This window comes from Papaver somniferum, unplaced genomic scaffold (genome assembly GCF_003573695.1).
Source record: "Papaver somniferum cultivar HN1 unplaced genomic scaffold, ASM357369v1 unplaced-scaffold_150, whole genome shotgun sequence".
Taxonomy (NCBI): domain Eukaryota; kingdom Viridiplantae; phylum Streptophyta; class Magnoliopsida; order Ranunculales; family Papaveraceae; genus Papaver; species Papaver somniferum.
Window position 1 is genome coordinate 1227027 of NW_020624377.1, and position 18567 is coordinate 1245593.

The 18567-nt window shown below is 35.3% G+C and overlaps 1 protein-coding gene and 1 pseudogene across 1 annotated transcript; both read left to right on the forward strand.

The window, feature by feature from the left end:
• Positions 1 to 175: 175 nt before the first annotated feature.
• On the forward strand, positions 176 to 2360 carry LOC113335899 (annotated as a pseudogene).
• Positions 2361 to 16494: 14134 nt separating this feature from the next.
• LOC113336177 (translation initiation factor IF-2-like) lies at positions 16495 to 18238 on the forward strand. Its single transcript, XM_026582166.1, has one exon. The coding sequence runs from the start codon at positions 16613 to 16615 to the stop codon at positions 17996 to 17998; it is 1386 nt and encodes a 461-aa protein (XP_026437951.1). The 5' UTR covers positions 16495 to 16612; the 3' UTR covers positions 17999 to 18238.
• Positions 18239 to 18567: the final 329 nt, after the last annotated feature.

Genomic DNA, 18567 nt, shown 5'->3' on the forward strand with positions numbered 1-18567 from the left:
CGCATCTCAATTCATTCACATCCCAAAGATTCTGGAATCAAATTCTTTAGTTTTAATAGTAGTACATAAAAAGATTCCTTAAATTTTCAGGCTGTCCCACTTTCAAGGAATCTTTTCCTCAGTTCTTATTCAATATTCATCAACGTGAGTCGACTCATCTGGTCAGTGTTAACTGTTTTAGTCAACACAAAACAAAAACACCTTTCATGGATCTCCTCTGCTTCTTCTCTCTCTGAACCTCTGAAACTACACCATAGAGGCAGAGTTAAAGATGAAGTCAGAAACATTAACATTACTTTTAGTGAATCTTGCAGGAATTATGGAAAGAGCAGATGAATCATTACTACCAGGTGTTTATAAAGAAGTAGGAGCAGCTCTACATACTGATCCAACTGGTTTAGGTTCATTAACTCTCTTCCGTTCAATTGTTCAGACTCTGTGTTACCCATTAGCAATGTATCTCGCAGCTCGTCATAATCGTACTCATGTTATTGCTCTTGGTGCTTTTCTTTGGGCTTTTGCAACTTTCTTGGTTGGCATCTCTTCCACATTCTTTCAGGTACTGTCTCTTGACATTATTGCTTTCTGAAATTATTACTTGAGTAATTTCATTTGCTTGTTTAGTTTTCGTAATGGATTTCAGTTTGACTTTTTTTAAATTTAAGATGTCTAGATCCATTTGATGGGGCCTACTTTTTTTCACGTTCGTTACCGTTAAAAAGGCCGTGTTACGTTAAATCGGCCGCTGTGAAGCTGGCATATGGTGTGCCCACTCACCTTGCATTCATTCCACTATCTACATACTTCTTACAAACTCAATGGCTCTTTGTGCAATGTCTAGATTTTTTGCACAGGGAATAAATAAACATTTCTTTTCATTTTGGTGCATTTGAAAACAGCGAATGCTTGAAATTTATAGACTTTTTTTTTATATACTCAGGTGGCCGTTTCACGGGGTTTAAATGGTATTGGACTAGCTATGGTTATACCCGCCATTCAATCCCTTGTTGCTGATTCTACTGAGGACCATAACCGCGGTGTAGCTTTTGGATGGCTTCAACTAACAGGAAATATTGGGTCCATTCTGGGTGGCATGCTGTCAATTCTTCTTGCTTCCACATCATTCATGGGTATTTCTGGTTGGAGGATTTCCTTTCATATAGTTGCAATTGTGAGTATCATAGTTGGAATTTTAGTGCGATTGTATGCAAAAGATCCTTCGTTTGTAGAGAAAAACATGACGAATGAGGATTCAAGTACAGGAGAGTTGAAGGAGTTTCTTGAAGAAGCAAAATCTGTGATGAAAATCCCATCCTTTCAGATTTTAATAGCACAGGGTGTTAGTGGATCATTTCCATGGTCGGCTTTTGCGTTCGCGCCAATGTGGTTAGAACTTATAGGCTTCACCCACAAAGAAACAGCTTTCCTCTGGAGTACGTTTACAGCGGCTGGTTCTATTGGGGCACTTTTTGGAGGAAAGATGGGAGATGTACTTTCTGTCCATTTCCCAAACTCTGGAAGGATCATTTTATCTCAGATAAGTGCAGGCTCATTCATCCCACTGGCATGGATTCTGATGCTTGGATTACCTGATGATCCGTCCACCGCATTCAAACACGGTCTGGTTTTTGTCATTATCGGTCTGTCTACGTCCTGGAACGCTGCGGCTACAAACAAGTAGGACTCTCTATTTGATCCCATTTACTCCTTTTGAATTACTTGAGCAAGTGCTGATATTTCATGTTCGTCATCTATGTTGTTATATGCAGTCCAATATTTGCAGAGATAGTTCCTGAGAAATCTCGTACGAGCATTTATGCACTGGATCGATCCTTTGAGAATATATTAGCTTCTTTTGCTCCTCCAATGGTTGGACTTCTATCCCAACATGTTTTTGGTTATACACCTGCTCCTCAAGGTTCAAGTCAGTCAGTTGAGGTCGAAACAGATAAAAAAAAATGCAGCCTCACTAGCCAAGGCACTTTACACGGCAATAGCTATTCCAATGACTATCTGTGTTTTCGTTTACTCCTTCCTATATTGTACTTACCCTAGAGACAGGGACCGTGCAAAAATGAACGCACTTATTGAATCGGAAATGGAGCAGTTGGAGTCGGAAAAAGTTCAAAGAGAAGGAAATTACTCTCAAGTTCAGGTTTATGAAAAGGAAACTGTGATTGAACTTGATTACAAAGTAAAGGATGCCCTTGAAGTCGATGATAGTGATGAGAAGTCTCTGCTTACCCGCGAATAAGCAGTTGGGTTTATAGTTGGTTGGTTGGTTGTACGAGTGTTTATTATTATTAAATAAATGTCCCAGATTGTTTCAAAAAAAATAAAATAAATAAAGGTCCCAGATGCGTTATTTCTCATAATTTGTTGCACTTGATTATAATATGACAATTTCAAACTTACATGGAAGTATGGAACTTTTGCCCAAATTTTTTGTTATCCACCTAATTTATATTAAGGAGAAATTAATTAGCTAATGTCATTGTAGTACATCCGTAGAGTCATCGGGTGATTATGCAAGTGGTCTGAGTACGAATTTTATCGACATCAATAATTAAAGAAGATTGATAAAAAAAAATAAAAAATAATCTCACTATAATTAAGGATTACTAAAAGTAATTAAGGATTAATAAATAAATAAAAACGGATCTCACTGTGTAAATGTATTGTGCTTTTTATAAAGAAGATTGTTATTAACAGAAAATAAGAGATTTTTTTTTCGTCTAATTACCAATCCAACGGCTACAACTTTCCCCCTCTATAAATACTCAATTTCAAACTTATTTCAACTCACACCAAAATTTCTAAATTCCTCTAAAATTTTTCAATCTGTCAATGTTTTTCAAACCCAAAAGAATCACACCTTCTCTACACTTCTTAATTTCTTGTAATATGGATTCACAATCTCAAAGTCAAGGCAAAGGTAAAAAGATCAAAGTCTGCGGTGCAAAATACACCATCATAGAAGATGAATGCATTTATCGTAATTATGTTTATTTTACCCAAAATTGTGTTCATGGTGCACAACAACATGGTAACACCACGTGAGATAACATATTTTGCAAATATGAAAAAAACCACGAACATCAGTAGTCGTGATGCAAAAGGCTTGTCAGAACGCTTCATTGTAATCAACAAGGAATTCGCCAAATATGTTGTTGTGATAATGCAAGCCAAGGGAGTCCGGGAGAGTAGTCTTGTGGATGGTGATGTTGAAAGATAGGTTCATACAGAATGGCAGCGAAAAAATTGCAAAAGTTTTCGATTTCGAAAGTTATTATCATATTTTGAAGGTGTTGAACAGATATAATCCAGAAGTTTTAGCAGCTCTTCTACCTCAACACTAAATTTGTCACCATTTTCAACAGGCCCGTCAAATTCTTCACTAATACCCCAGGAAAATCAAATGTCAACTTAGTTATCAATAATGATGATGCTAAAAAAAAAACTTTTGGAAGAAACAGAGCAAGACTTGCTAGAAAATTAGCTCAGGAAGATGGAAGCTCCGACGGATTCAACATGGTGGAATTTACGGAACATCAGAAGACCGTCGAGAAGCGAAGAGCGATTGATAGGAAATTTCAAAACAGAGAGTAAGAAAAGTCTTCTTTCTCAAGAAAAATTTGTGAATGACTATGACAAGCATAATATTCTTAAACATGACACTTCAATTATGAACCCCCGGAAAAACCTCTGTGGCAAATCGAATTTGACAGGAGATTCAAGCACAAATTGAACAACAAACTGGATTTAATAACAACCAACCTGGTGGTGATGATGATGAATTCGATGTACTAGAACCTCTAGATAATTGATGTATTAATTTAAGTTTTAATTTGAAGTGTTGCATTTTAGTTTGATATGTTGTTGCATTCTACTTAATATTAGTTTGAAATGAAAAGTTGATTAATTTGAAATGTTGTTGTATTCTACTTAATATTGAATAAAACAAACTACAAATAAATCAACAGTTTAATCTAAAACACATAGCTTAATAATTACGCCCACCCGCTCTTCCATACTCTGCCCAAGGATTCACTCTCAGATCTTCTCTTAAACTGTCATATAAATTGTGGTTCTGAATGTAATTAGTTATTTGATCATAACTTCTTGTTGACACGTCTCTTTGTGGTTGAATCTTAGGCCTCATATATCATCTTCATAGTTAGTCCACTCCTTATGGCGACGGGTTTCTTCAAGTACCATGTTATGAAGAATAATGCAAGTGAGCATAGTCTTGTGCATTTCAGGATGACTCAACCCACGATGTGGCCCACAAATGATAGGAAACTTCCTCTTCAAAATTCCAAAAGCGCGTTCCACATCCTTTCTCACTGCTATTTGGCGTTCACTAAAATGTCGGTATCAATGGCACAATGCACCGGCAGGAGGCTGAGGGTAACATTGAACCAATGTTGACCATTTTGGGTAGATATCATCCGCAAAATAATACCCGTGAGTGTACTGATGGCCGTTGATCATGAAATGGACCTGGGGAAAACTTTCATACTTCAGATCTTAGTCGACTTGTGCAAAACATTAATATCATTCTCTAGACCTGGAAGACCAAAATAACGTGTTATATCCAACAATCATAAGAAGCAGCAGCTTCACGGATAACAGTTGGTTTCAGATAATAATCACCCTTATATTGACCGGCACAATAAACAGGGCATTCTTGCCATACCCAATGCATACAATCAAGACTACCTAGCATTTCTTGGAATCCCCTTTCCTCATTCTCCTTCAATATTTGTCTAACAACTTCCTCGGCTGGTTTTCTTAAATATGTTAAGACCAAAAAAACTAATCATTACTTCACAAAACAATGAAAGTTAAGTGAATGAAGTTGTTTTACCCATACGAAGGTACTCATCGTTCGCATCCGCTGGTTTTCCATAACCTAGAATCCTTAAAGTCAGAATAACTTTTTGTCCAGAATTATGACCTTTAATATTCATTGCATGAAACTAATAATTGACCTTAATAATCTTTTTCACCAGATGCCGAGGCATGCGAAATCGACCTTGAAAATTTGATCAGAGTACGTACAATTGGAAAGAAAATAATCGTGCATCAGCTTCTGGTGGTAAAATTCCCTCCCTCTCGATACGTATATCTTCTTGTGGCTCTGGAACTCTAGGTATTTGGCCCGTATGTATGAGCATCGGAGTGTCGATTAGTTTATTATATTCAGCTTCCTCATCGTCAAGTTCTTGCAACCTCCTTTGATGCATTTCTTGCTGTAATCACGGTAGTCAATATCGGTTGTATATGCCGATATTACAGGTTTTTATTAGGTATTGGAAAATACCTATACGATACTGAAAATATCGGCGATACAAAGATGGAATGATATTATCGGTTGTACAGGGCGGTACAGGCCGATATATCGGTTTCACTCATACACCGATAATATCAGTTTCAGTGAATAAGTATTCCGTCAACATGCATCTAGTATTTACAAATAAGTACAACGTCGATTGGAAAAGGTAAAAAGTCCTAATATATTTTTGATATAAAATCAACGACTATATGGTAGGATATAAGATGGAAACCATATTTAGATTGCAAGGCATGAAAATTTAAAAGATAAAAGTGAAGGATAATAAGAAAGATTTACCGGCATAATGGGAAAACAATTACAATGTTGGCTAATAAACCACCTCGTATTTTGGAAATTTGAGATATATGCATGATTATTATTATCGTTTACTATGGTTTTATAAATATTTGAAATTCTAGTTCTAATGATGTATCACCGATAAAAACCGATATTATCTTTTGTACAGGTGTATCGGACACGATCGATACACGATATTAACTACCTTGGATGTAATCTAAACCGATTTATAAGAACATTCCTCTATTCATTGGATCTCTCCATTGATGATTATGAAATTTAAAATTGAGAATACATGTAGAGAAATTGGTGAAATATATGTAGAAGTAGGTGTGAGTAATTTGAAGAATTACAAGGGCGTATATATAGGAGCTAGCAGGGGGATATAGTCGTTGCAAAATAACTACTAATCGATAATCATAATATCGTTGGCGATATTATATAAATTGCACGATGGGTTTGATGACGCCAGTGATATTCATAATATCACCAGCGTTGTTAATAATAACGGTCGATAGAACCTATGTTGCTTCGTGGTTTTCCCATACTTGCGCAACACATATGCCATGCCACCTAGTATGTCAAACATTTTTTTTAACCTTGTGCATAGGAATAGGCCTAATTGAATTAAATGGAGGAGTTGGAGTCAGAAAAACCTCCAAGAGATGGAAACTACTCAAAAATTCAGGCTTCTAAAGTATATAAAAAGGAACTGTGATTGAGCTTTATTACAAAGTGAAGCATGCCCTTGAAGTCGACGATAGATACAAAAAGTCCCTACTTACCCATGAAGTCCCTACTGCTTATAGTTTACCAATTGAGCATCCTTCAGTATTGAAGGCACTTGTAGAGAAGGCTTCATGTAAGTATGGTAACTTGAGTTTAGGGCATTACAGATGTACAACAGTTGGTTCGAGTAGATGAATACTAAAACTTTTTATAGCTTACCAATTGAGCATCCTTCAGTATTGAAGGCACTTGTAGAGAAGGCTCATGTAAGTATGGTAACTTGAGTTTAGGGCATTGTAGATGTGCAATAGTTGGTTCGAGTAGATAAATACTGGAATTGTTTATCATCTCGTTGTGCAATCGAAAAGGAAGCAAGATATTGTATGTGGAGAAAGTGTACAAAAAAATAAAATATCAAATGCTAATTGAATCAAAGACTATGCTTTCTGATTCTTTTTCTCATTCAGGAACTTGCAGGAAAAAAACTTCGTTTAATCCATTGCGTCTCTTGGAGAAGTTGGAAAAGAATTTCACCATCAACAATGGTGAAACAAGGGAACAATACTATATATCCTTAGAATGACCCATCTAGGATTGCAGGATCATACATACCCCATAGGAAAATGGTTGATTAAAGCTTGAGACAATGAAAAAGAGACCAATGAGGTGAACCGTGTGACACAAAAAGGGGTGCCAGGATGATATCTTCCCATATGGAATCAAATTCTCCTTTTTCCTTTTATTGGGTTTTTATTAAAGCTTTTTAATCTAATCATGAAAGTTTGGAAGTACTCTTAACATCTCATTGTGAAAAAGGTTAAGACTTCAGATCATGGTTGTTCAATAATCAGAAAACATTCATTTCACACTTTCATGAAGTATGAAAGATTCCAAGGGTGTTACGAAGCAAACTTTGTAAGTAACAACATATTATGATGGTCAATCTTTCTTACTCTCCTTTTGTGCCTTTATCTCAAGGGTACATCTCATTTACTAGCTTCAAATTATATCTTATGGCAATTAGATATTTATTTTTCATTTCATAGTTTTAAAATGTTGGACCACAAAATTTAAAAAGATAAAATAGAGACATCTCTTGAATTTCACTGCAATCACCATTCAATCGACTGTGGAGTGTGGAGTTGAATAATAAACATCGCATGAGATTTGATATTTTGAGAATGAAAACGATTAATCCACTTAGAATTTTGTTGCATTTGTAAATCTGGTTGTTAGCTACGAAACTATGATCTCATTTATATGTGATTTTCACAATCAACGCAAAGCCACGTATGAAAACAAGAAATCAGAATTTCTTCCCAACAAACTCTTCTATTGAGAGCACTCTCCATCTAATAAATGGTCCTAAGAAACTCAAGAACGTGTAATGAAGATCATATTAATGGTAGTTGGCTCATAAAACTAAAAAATAGACATCTGATCTACATTGGAACACAAAAGTAATGCATGAATCCTGTGTCATGCTGCCTGCTAAGGTTATAAAAAATCCAAACAAACTATCTAAAAGGACAACCCACGCAGGGTAGCTTTAAATACGGAGTCTTCCTTTTCTTTATGGCGGTTCATCTTATGGTGACGAATGAAATGAATAATAATTGTGATCAAATATGAAGGGAGGAAGAAGGATTGGAAAAAGATTTAAATATCTTTGAGTACCCTCGTCTTTTCGGGTTGTGTTATGTTATGGTGGTACACTCTACCCGATGTACTCAAGTACTTGTTTCAAAGGTCCGTGTAATATCTTTGAGTTTTAGTGAAAGCCTATGTTAGTTTTTCAAAAAAAGAAAAGAAAACCCTCTCTTAGTTCCATTAACTTAATCCCAGCAGCTTATAATTTCTCCAAGGTACAAAAATAAAAACGAACCTTGCAACAAAAAAATGCTTATAAAATCAGTCATTATCCGACCATAGTGTACTTTTTGCAAGTTGTTTCTTTGATGGTGCTTAAAATGGTTTATCACTTAATCTAGTGACTGTTTGCAGTGAGAGAACTTATATTTCAATTTTCCCCAAGCTTACACATCCGAAATTGTTTTGTCTGAAAATAATCCAGGTTCATAATAATATAACTCTTTGTTAAAGCTTACATCCATCTCTATTGATCTGCATTAAAAAGCATAACCCTACTTAATATTTGAAAAGATAAAGTAACTCTCAATAAAAAATAGAAAACCAAGAAATTACCCGTAATTAGAAATGTTGTCTGGGAATCCCTAAAGCTTGTTTTTTTTTCCTCAGCAAAGATAAGAATTATATTGAAAAAGCTTACGGGAAGTAAGCAGATTACAAAAACACCAAAACTAAGAACGAGAGAGAAGAGTAAGCATTATACAACACCCAGAACAAACCTCTAAGACCCAAATAAATTGAGAAAAGTGAAAGCACTTTAGCTAACAAAAAACTGTCCCCAGTTGGACAAAACATTATCTAATTGAATCCCTTTGAGTGCCGCATCGTTTCTGCCCCAGAAATAGGCTTGGGATTTCACTTGGGTTATGACATTTTCCACGTCGAACGTAACATCTTCGAAGACAAGTTTGTTGCGGTGCATCCATATAGTCCAAGTAATTGTTGCCGGCAGCAACTTTCATAGAACTTGGCCAGCTGCCGATTGAGTTTTAAACCTCCAACCCTTGATGTTTGTGTCAATGCAATTGGGCATAACCCAGACCAGATTTGTATAAGAAAGAAAGTACTGCCAGATTAGGGAGGTTATCGGGCAATGAAGAAGAAGATGGGTGGTCGACTGACCTGATTTGCAACAAAGAAGGCAACCGTTGACTATTAGTTTACCTTTTTTGCAAAGAACGTCCATTGTTACTATCTTCTTATGATACACCTGCCATAGAAAAAATCCCACTTTGTGCGACCAGGCTCTAGACCACACATTTATGTTTTTTGTTGGAATTTCATGGTCTTTATTATACCAGGAATACGCCGTCTTGTTTGTATTTCAAGTATTTCAAGTTCATCAGCAACCCAATATATGGAATCTAGCAACCGCTCCAGTTTGTTCGACGATGAGCTCCTCAAGCTTTTCTAGTCCTGAGAGTAAATCAGAAGTGATCTGGCCCCTATACAATGCGCACCAAATATCAGGAATATGATAGTTCCAACACATAAAGTATCTACGAAAATATTATCACTGAAATTCGCATATGAATGAAATCTGTTGACCCCTGTATATATGGTTATGTCTAATCAAGCATAGAAAATAGAAGCTTTCACCCAAATCAGATTATTAACACCCAATTCTTCAATTATGCACTAAGTAATCAACTTCAGAAAATATGCATGATATGATCAAGTCTGGAGATACATCAGTGCTCCAGATTCTTTTGGCTAAAATGGCATTTTGTATTAGCAAAAATAATGGTTTTAATATTCATTCAAACAATACATTCCACATAATACTTAAGATTGTTAAAGTTACATTGTTTTCATCTCTAGATCCTAGATTTAGATGCAAATGATCCCACAATCATATTTTTATTTCAAATCCAATTACAGTTTTATTTTGAATTCCAAAAATTATTTTGTTACATGGAGTTGTGCACGTCTAAAATACCCAAACGGATATGATAAAATTTTGTTGCCACCAAAGCTTGAATAGAATCTTGGTTTTGAATCCACATTAAGAATATACATATGCAATAAACTTTTGGGGGCAAACATTTAAATAGTAATTGTATAATAGATAAAAAAGTCTCATTTCCTTTTGATAAATGGCCGTTGCACTTCTTCAAAGTTTTGTATAGAAATGGAGACATTGGATATTTCCACCCAATATCTACTTCAAGAGAACGTTTTCGATAACAGTGTGGCCTTAGCGCATATGGGCCATGGGTGGGTAGTCCCATTTTGAGACTAACTCTTTCATTCAAAGGAGTGATCTTATCGTGTTAAAGTTAATCCAAGCACAATACACACAATGTGTCGTATAAATAAAAATCAAATTTTCTTAATAGAGAAAGAAAAGGAGGGAAACTTTATGTTTAAAAGTTATTAAAGCGATCACTCTTTCGATGGGGGCTGCCAAAAAAAGTGTTTAGAGATTTATTCTTTCAAAACTTGGTATTTAAATGGAAAGAAAAAAAGTACCAAATGTAATGGTTTAAATCTTCCTTTTTATTTAGCTCCTTGCCCTGTATGTGCACCCTAACTATCAATTTTCTCTAACCTTTAAAGTGTTTGTTAATGAATTCACGCTAAAACTTAAAACCACATCCTGACAGAATTTAGAGTTGGATAAAAATCTAATACAATACCGATCTACACCCTAACAATCATAACATGTTATTATTAGTTTTCTCCAACTTTTCCATTTGGCACATTAAAAACTACGGTGTAGATATTTTTCCAGTTGATGGTGAGCTCTATCTTAATGAAACTAGAAACCATTTTCTGTCCTTTTAAACAAATTTATCCAGTGAGATTTAACGTGAGCACCATACAGGAGATTAATACTGTACCGGAAGATTTGAACCTAAAAACTTGTCTCTCCCCTCGGATGTTCATGTTGCATGCATTTTTAAAATATGATGTGAAAACGGGGTATAGATGAGCATGCTTCCCATCTGTGTATGAAATTAGTCTTTACAATAAATTAAGAGTAAAATTTATTTCATGTTGTGCTCATGCCTGGTTGTATGTAGATTTGTTTCGGAAAAAAACTGTGAACAAATAATGGGATAATTTATTTTGCCAATTAGTAAAACGGGGGAGGGGACTCGTCAACATGCTTGAATTATTTAATCCATTCAATGAAGCAGACCAACAAAACTAGTAAATTTTGAGTCACATGGTAGATTTTGGGTCATATTGACGGACTTATATTTGAGGTTTTGAATTTCATCTTATTGTGTGAAGTGAGTTTACTTCTCGAGTAAACACTGGCACACCTGGTACGTGATATTATTAAGAAATTTGAATAAAGATCAATCGGTTAATTTACTAGTTGTAATGATAGTGAGAAGATGATATATTTTCCCACATGGATTTAAATTCTCCTTTTTAGATATTGAAACTTTTTAATATGATCATGAAAGTATTTTATAACATCTCATTGTAAAAAGGGTTATTAAGATGATAGTAGTTCAATAACCACAAAACATTCGCTTTACACTTTCAGACTTTAAGAGGGTAAAAAGGACAAATGATGAATTATGATGCTAAATCTAGTATTGGACTGACATTGTGTAACTACACAGGTCACATCAGAAAAGCTAGAGGGACGTAATCCACCGCAACAACCAGAGAGAAATTAGAGAGAAAAAGTAGTTGAGGACCTAGTTAGCAATTCGGGATTCGGAAAACGTACGGAACGGCAAACGTACGAGTATTATACGGTTTTGTAAAATCCAGATTCGGTCTAAAATTCGGTCAACGGGACGTGATTCGTCAGTAATTCGGAACGGCATACGTATGTGTATAATTCGATTTATAAATGTGAGTTCGGCTCTGAAAATTCGGTATCTATATATAACAAATAATTTTTATTTATAAGGTCATAGACCAATTTTTATGCATATGTGTGAGTTATTTAAAGAAAAAATAAACTTAATATGATGATATTAATAATATATACAACATTAGTTATCCAAGAGGACGTCGTATGGTGGTTTAGATGCTTGGTTAGTGAGTTTGAGATCTCTCTCACCTTCACCTTCAAATCTCTTCAGTCGTTTTTGTTTCATAAAAATTTCAACACTTTTAATATTCGGTCGTGTATGCTCGGGAGGCAGTAAAGCCCAAAAAGTGGAGTCTTTAAAAAGTAAAAGCTAAAGAATTTATGGCGAATTAAGCGGACGTATCATTCGGGATACGTAAAATTCGTGAACGGTTCGCGAATAATCCGGGAATGCCACATAATACGCGACTTGGGTTCGGAGTTGCAAACGTACGCGAATAAGACGGTAAAATTCGTGATACGGAAAAATTCGCGAACTTACTAACTAGGGTTGAGGAGGGAGGGCTTTCAAATGGGCATCAGAGTGGAGTGGACACCACTAATACCCTTAGAAGTGACAACCTATTTTTGTGTTGCTTATAGAAAAGTACGCAAAGGAAAAATAACAACGATATAAGATCAGTAGTGAATTCTTTGACAACACTAAGTTTGACATCAACTTTTTAGCTCAGTCCTTTGTCTTAGGAGTGAGATCATATATAATTTGAGCTGCCAATGTACCAGTCTTTTGTAACAAGTACTCTATTAATCATGTATAGAAATACAGTGCTATACGGGCAATCCTAACTTATTCGAATCTTCAGAATTGGAATCAAGATGTAATGGTCTATAGAACCTCAAATTATGGACGTTATGGTCCACTCTTAACTGTAATCCGAGGAAAACCTCTTTTTCTATGTATAAAAGAAAAATCATTATCATTAATTTTTTGGTTGCTTCAGTTTTGTGTGCCTTATTTCAAGGGCACATCTCATTTACTAACTTCAAATCATATCTTACAAAACTTGGCAATTAGATCATTATTTTACAGCAACTTTAATATTGGACCACAAAATTAAGGCTTCGAATCCTCTGTCCCAAGGGAGGATGCTCCCAATGTGCCAAGCCAATGACTAGTAGATACTTGTCTTCCCTGTATTGTAGAAATTATAAATGGATTAATCGGGATAAGAAAGGGAAGACATTGTGTCTACAAGCCATTCACATAGCACATTGGGCACATCCTCCCTTGGGCACAGACGATTAGAAGCCCAAAATTTAAAAAGAAAACGACAAAATAGGGACATCTCCTAAATTTCACCGCAATTACTGTTCAATTGACCATGGAGTGTGGAGTTAGAAAATGGTCATGGGCTGGTTTTGATATTTTGAGAATAAAAAAACCATTTTAATTAGAATTTTGTTCGTGAGTAAATTCGGTCGTTACCCATGAAGCTTCGGCCTCAATTATTTTTGCAACCAACAAAAAACCATGTCTTACAAAAAAAAAAAAAAAAAAAAAAAAAAAAACTTTCACCAGATGGGTGTAGAAGTCCACTCTTCATTTGAACCTTCGACCTCATTAATTTTTGCAGCCAACACACAACTACGTCTCACAAAACTACGTCTCACAAAAAAAAAATAAAAAAAAATCACTTAGTGGGTGTAGAAGTCCGCTCTCCAACTGATAAATGGTCCTAAGAAGCTCAAGAACGTGGTAAGATCATATGAATATGAATGGTAGTTGGCTCATAAAACTAAAAATAGACATCTGACTGAGATCTACTCTGTAATGCAAAATTAGTAATGCATGAATTCTGTACCGTGCTGCCAAGTCTAGTCTAAGTTAAATAAAAGATCCCAACAGACTAACTAAAAGGACCCACGCCTCCCGGAAAAGCTTTAAGATTTGGAATCTTCCTTTTCTTTGTGTCGGTTCCTCTTAAGATGATGAATGAATCAGACAAAAAAATAATTTTGTTTCCAAGGTCTCATTTCCTCTTGAAAATACAATGCATGTTAAAATTAGTAACTGTATAAAAGATATTTTCCAGGAAATCTCCGACGGAACCGGGTTGATCGGTAAAAACCGGTTTGTCTCGGACGATATTTCTTTCTATTTTGTTCTTCGTTAGGATGACTACTCAGACATTCATATACAAAAATTAAAGAGAACCAGATTTGTTGATTTCACGTGCAAAGATTAAAGGAACCATTTCTATTAATCCATCCTACATGTAGAACCCAAAAAGTCTAGGAAAAGATCTAGTCAACCAGTACTGATTAACAAGCTAAGAAAATCAATCACAAAAAAATGGGTTTGTGAAAAAAAAAAAACATGATTAACTCGTGTCCACAACATTATATTCCATGTTATATTATATTTAATTGTTAATGACCATTTACTTATGTACATGTACGCACCAAGGCTTTACAAAGATTCATCAGTGATGCATTGAGTTCGCGTTGTCGAGTCCTTGTTGGTGCCATGTATCCACGAAGAAATGTCAAGTGTACGTGGTATTTTAAAAATTTAAGTATTTTGGGTGAGAAATGTTTACTATAAAAATATATTTATAGGATTTGGAACCGATATTACAACGATAATATCCCCGATATAAAGTTGTATCGGTTTCGACCGACACAAACCGATATCCGATATTAGTTATATTGATTGAACATTTTGTTTTATGTGTATTTTGGTACATCCCAAACAATATGACATCCCCTATTAGCAATGTTGCCTTTTACCATCCAAGAACTTAGGGGAAAATGATCCATTGCTTCTCTTGAGAAGTTTGAAAATATTGCCCCATCAACAGTGGTGAAACAAGGGCGCATTACTTACTATACATCCTTGGAATGAGCCAGCTAGAATTGCAGCTAGGAGCATGCATACCCTACAAGAAAATGGTTGATTTAAAGCTCGAGACAATGAAAAGGAGACCAATGAGGTGAGCCATGTGACTCAAAGAGGGTGCCAAGATGATATCATGGAAACTTTAATGATCTGGTCATGAAAGTTTGAAATTAAACTACTTACTTTTCACATCTCTTTATGGAAAGGGTCGAGACTTATTATGATAGATAGTAGTTCAATAATCAGAAAACATTCGTTTCACACTTTCATGAAATATGTAAGAATCCAATGGTGAAAAAAGCAAGCTTTATAAGTTATTTATATTTTTTGATCCGGGAGATTTTAACTCAGTTCACTGATATCATCACCCGATGACTTTATTACTATACTACAGTGACACGGGCAATAAATTAACATACTATGTTTTCTTGTTTTACTTTTGTCATGTGTGCCTTATACTAACTTCACCTCATACCTTACGGACTTGGTGATTGTATCATGATTTTTCGGTCATTATTTACCCATAATTTTCACAGCCAACATAAAATCACGTCGACTTAAAAAAAAAATGGAAATCCTTCCCATGGGTGCAGAACTCTTCTTCTTCTAATAAATGGTCCTAAGAAACTGGAGAACGTGGTTAAAGGTACCGTAGATCATATGAATGGTAGTTGGGCTCATAAAACCATAAATAGACATCTGAGATCTACTCCATTAACACAAAAGTAGTAGTAGTGCATGAACTCTGTGCCATGCTGCTGCAGCTCAGTCTAGTCTAGGTTGAATTGAATAAAAATCCCAACAAACTAACCACTAAAAAGGACCCATACCTCCCCGTAGCTTTAAATGTGGATTCATTCTTTGTTCTTTAATGCACTTTTCTTTGTGTCGGTTCTTCACTTTTGATCAAATATGAATCCGACAAAAGAAAAAGATGAAATTTTGTTTCCGGGGTTACATCCTCCTCTTGAAATGTGGTTGCAATTCAAACTCTAATAACGTGTTTGGATATAAATTTGATTCTCATTTCTCCTTTTCCAGGAATCGAAGTCAGAAGCATAAATCAGAATCCAAACCATTTTGTTTGACAAAAAGTCAATTTTTTGATTTTCAAAAATCATTTAGTCAGTTTGACGGTCAAACTGACTTCTAGAAGTTGAAAAACCATTTCCGATGTGCTATCGGAAAGGGCTGTAAAGAGTTTGCATAGAAATGTCGGCTAGAAATACATGCATGTAGCTGTATAAGATATGGGGCACATCATCAACAATCAATACATGTTTGGCTTCTTGCCCTTGATCATCACTAGTCAGTAGTACGCACTAGTAGTGTGCATTAAAGTCAACTTTAGCGTCTGAACTCAAATCACTTGACCTTGGACTGTGAATTCCACTGCCAGATCTCTCAATCATTAACAATGTGGGCTCTAGAAGTGAGTGAAGACCCCGATGCTAGCTGCAGAAATAAATTTTAAGGAATCAAAATGGGAAAATAGACGACAATGGCAGCTTGCCAGTAGCTCCTTCAACAAATATGTCTGCTACTTGTTTTTCTTTGCTTAGAGAGGAATCCAAGGAGAGTTTACTGGTGTAAAATTGTGTAATGGATTTAAGAAACGAGTTTATTGCAAAAATGGAGGAAACCCATTGCCAAACAGCCAAAGGGTGCTGAGGGCGTAATGGTCTCACAAACAAACTTGTTGTCTATATGCACCATGTGAACACTGACATCATCTTCTTCTTCTTTCTCCTTGTTTTCTTCCGTTCCATTAAATTCCCTCTCTCTCTCTCTCTCTCTCTCTCTCTCTGCTCTCGCATATTTAAACCCCACATTTCCCAATTCTTTGTCTCTCTCTACAAAATCTAATTTCTCATCTCAATCTCTCTGAGCTTCAGCTGAAACAAACAAACAAATCAAAATGATGAGTTTTAAGAAATTGTTTCTTCATTACTTTGTTTTCATTCTAATCTCTTCTATCTTCATCTCTTCCACATTCTCATCACAAACTTCACTGCAAATACAAAGAAAACAGAGCATTGGTGGTACAAGAAAATTGTTCTCAGTTGAAGAAACAGAGGATGAAGTAATTCAGAAACCGAAAAAGAAAAAAAACATCAAACAAGATGATGAAGATACTCCAATTCTAAAACCAAAAAAGAATCCCACCAAAGGAGATGATCAAGAAGAGATTCAGAAACCAAAGAAGAAACTCATTAAAGAAGATGATGAAGAGATTCAAGTTCCAAAACCGAAGAAGAAACCCATCAAACAAGATGATGATGATGATGAAGAGATTCAAATTCTGAAACCAAAGAAGAAAACTTCAAACAAGAACACAACAATCTCAATTAGTCTACCAAAAACAGTACTAGTCAAGAAACTCAATTCCACTAAATCATCAAGTCCAAGCACAAAGAAATCACAACAACTTTCAAAAGAAGTATCCACATCCAAAAACAAAACCCCAGAACTACTCAAATCCAAAAACCCAGAGCTGAAAACAAAAACCCTGAAAGAGAACAAAATACAAACAGAGAACAAACCAAAGAAACCCATAACTCCAATCTGGATGCTAGAAGATGATACAACAGATTTCATATCAGAATTCACGGATTTACCGTCAAGGTTTCAAGAAACACTTATCCCAGATCTTGAAAGAATGTCAACAAAATCAAAAGCATACATAAACAGAGCAAACAGGGAAATCACAGAAGGTTACATCAAACCATACATTGGCAAAACAAATGCTAAAAAATATGCATCACAAATCGCTTCAATAATCTCAGCCATTTCCATCCTTGTGCCGCTCATTCTAGTCTCATTAATATTCAACAAGATCAAAACTTACTTCTCATTACAAAAAATAATCATTTTCATTCAAATTTACTTATCAATTTACTTCTCAATTCTCTCATTATCTGCATTAATCACTGGTCTTGAGCCATTGAAATTCTTCTTTGCTTCATCACAATCCAGATACATTTGTTTACAGATTTTGCAAACACTTGGTTATGTTCTGTATTTGCTGTTACTGTTAATGTACTTAGTTTTAGTGTTCTCTACTGAAACTGGATTAAGCACTAAAGTGTTAGGATTAGGACAGACTATTGTAGGGTTTGCTGTTGGGTTGCATTACTATGTGACTGTGTTTCATAGAGCTGTTTTGAATCAATCACCAAAGAGTAATTGGAAGATTAATGGAGTTTATGCTGTTTGTTTCCTGGTGATTTGTGTGTTTGCTGGTGCTGAAAGAAGAAAGAAAGCTTATTTGGAAGATGGTGGTGATGAAGGCAAGAAGAGCTAATAATAATTATTATAATTATAATTAAGATTTTTATTTTTATTTTTAAATTAAATGTAAATCAAATGGAAGAATTTCATTTGAATTTTATATTTTTTATAATGTGATATTAAAATAATCTAGAACCAAGTTGATTAGAAAGCAAAATACAATTGCTTGATCAAGTTTTAGATTCAGACGGTAAATACCAATATTGGATATCTTTACTATTTTACTAGAGAGGCGTTGCTGCTTGTTTGCTAATGTTGCATTTTTGAGTGACAGTCGCATCTCCTACTACAAGCCGACGCTTGCAAAATGCAATGGCATCCATGTCCAAGCCCATATTTTCTGCCTCAATATAAAGTTACAATAAAATGAGTTCTATAATTGTATAAATAAGTGTCGGTGGCTAGCGGTAGTCAGCATCACATGAGAACAGGAAGGAAAAAACACCCACACATTTGCTTATGTTTCTTTCTGTCATAAATGAAATCTATCATTTATTACTGTCATTTTCAAATTCATGAATTTGATAGTGGCTCGTATCAAGGATCATGGTCATGTGTCGTTATATACCGCGGTCGAGAACA

Bases quoted from the DNA above. Each gene is read 5' to 3' on its own strand.
- LOC113336177 (XM_026582166.1), top strand. From the start codon at position 16,613: ATGATGAGTTTTAAGAAATTGTTTCTTCATTACTTTGTTTTCATTCTA.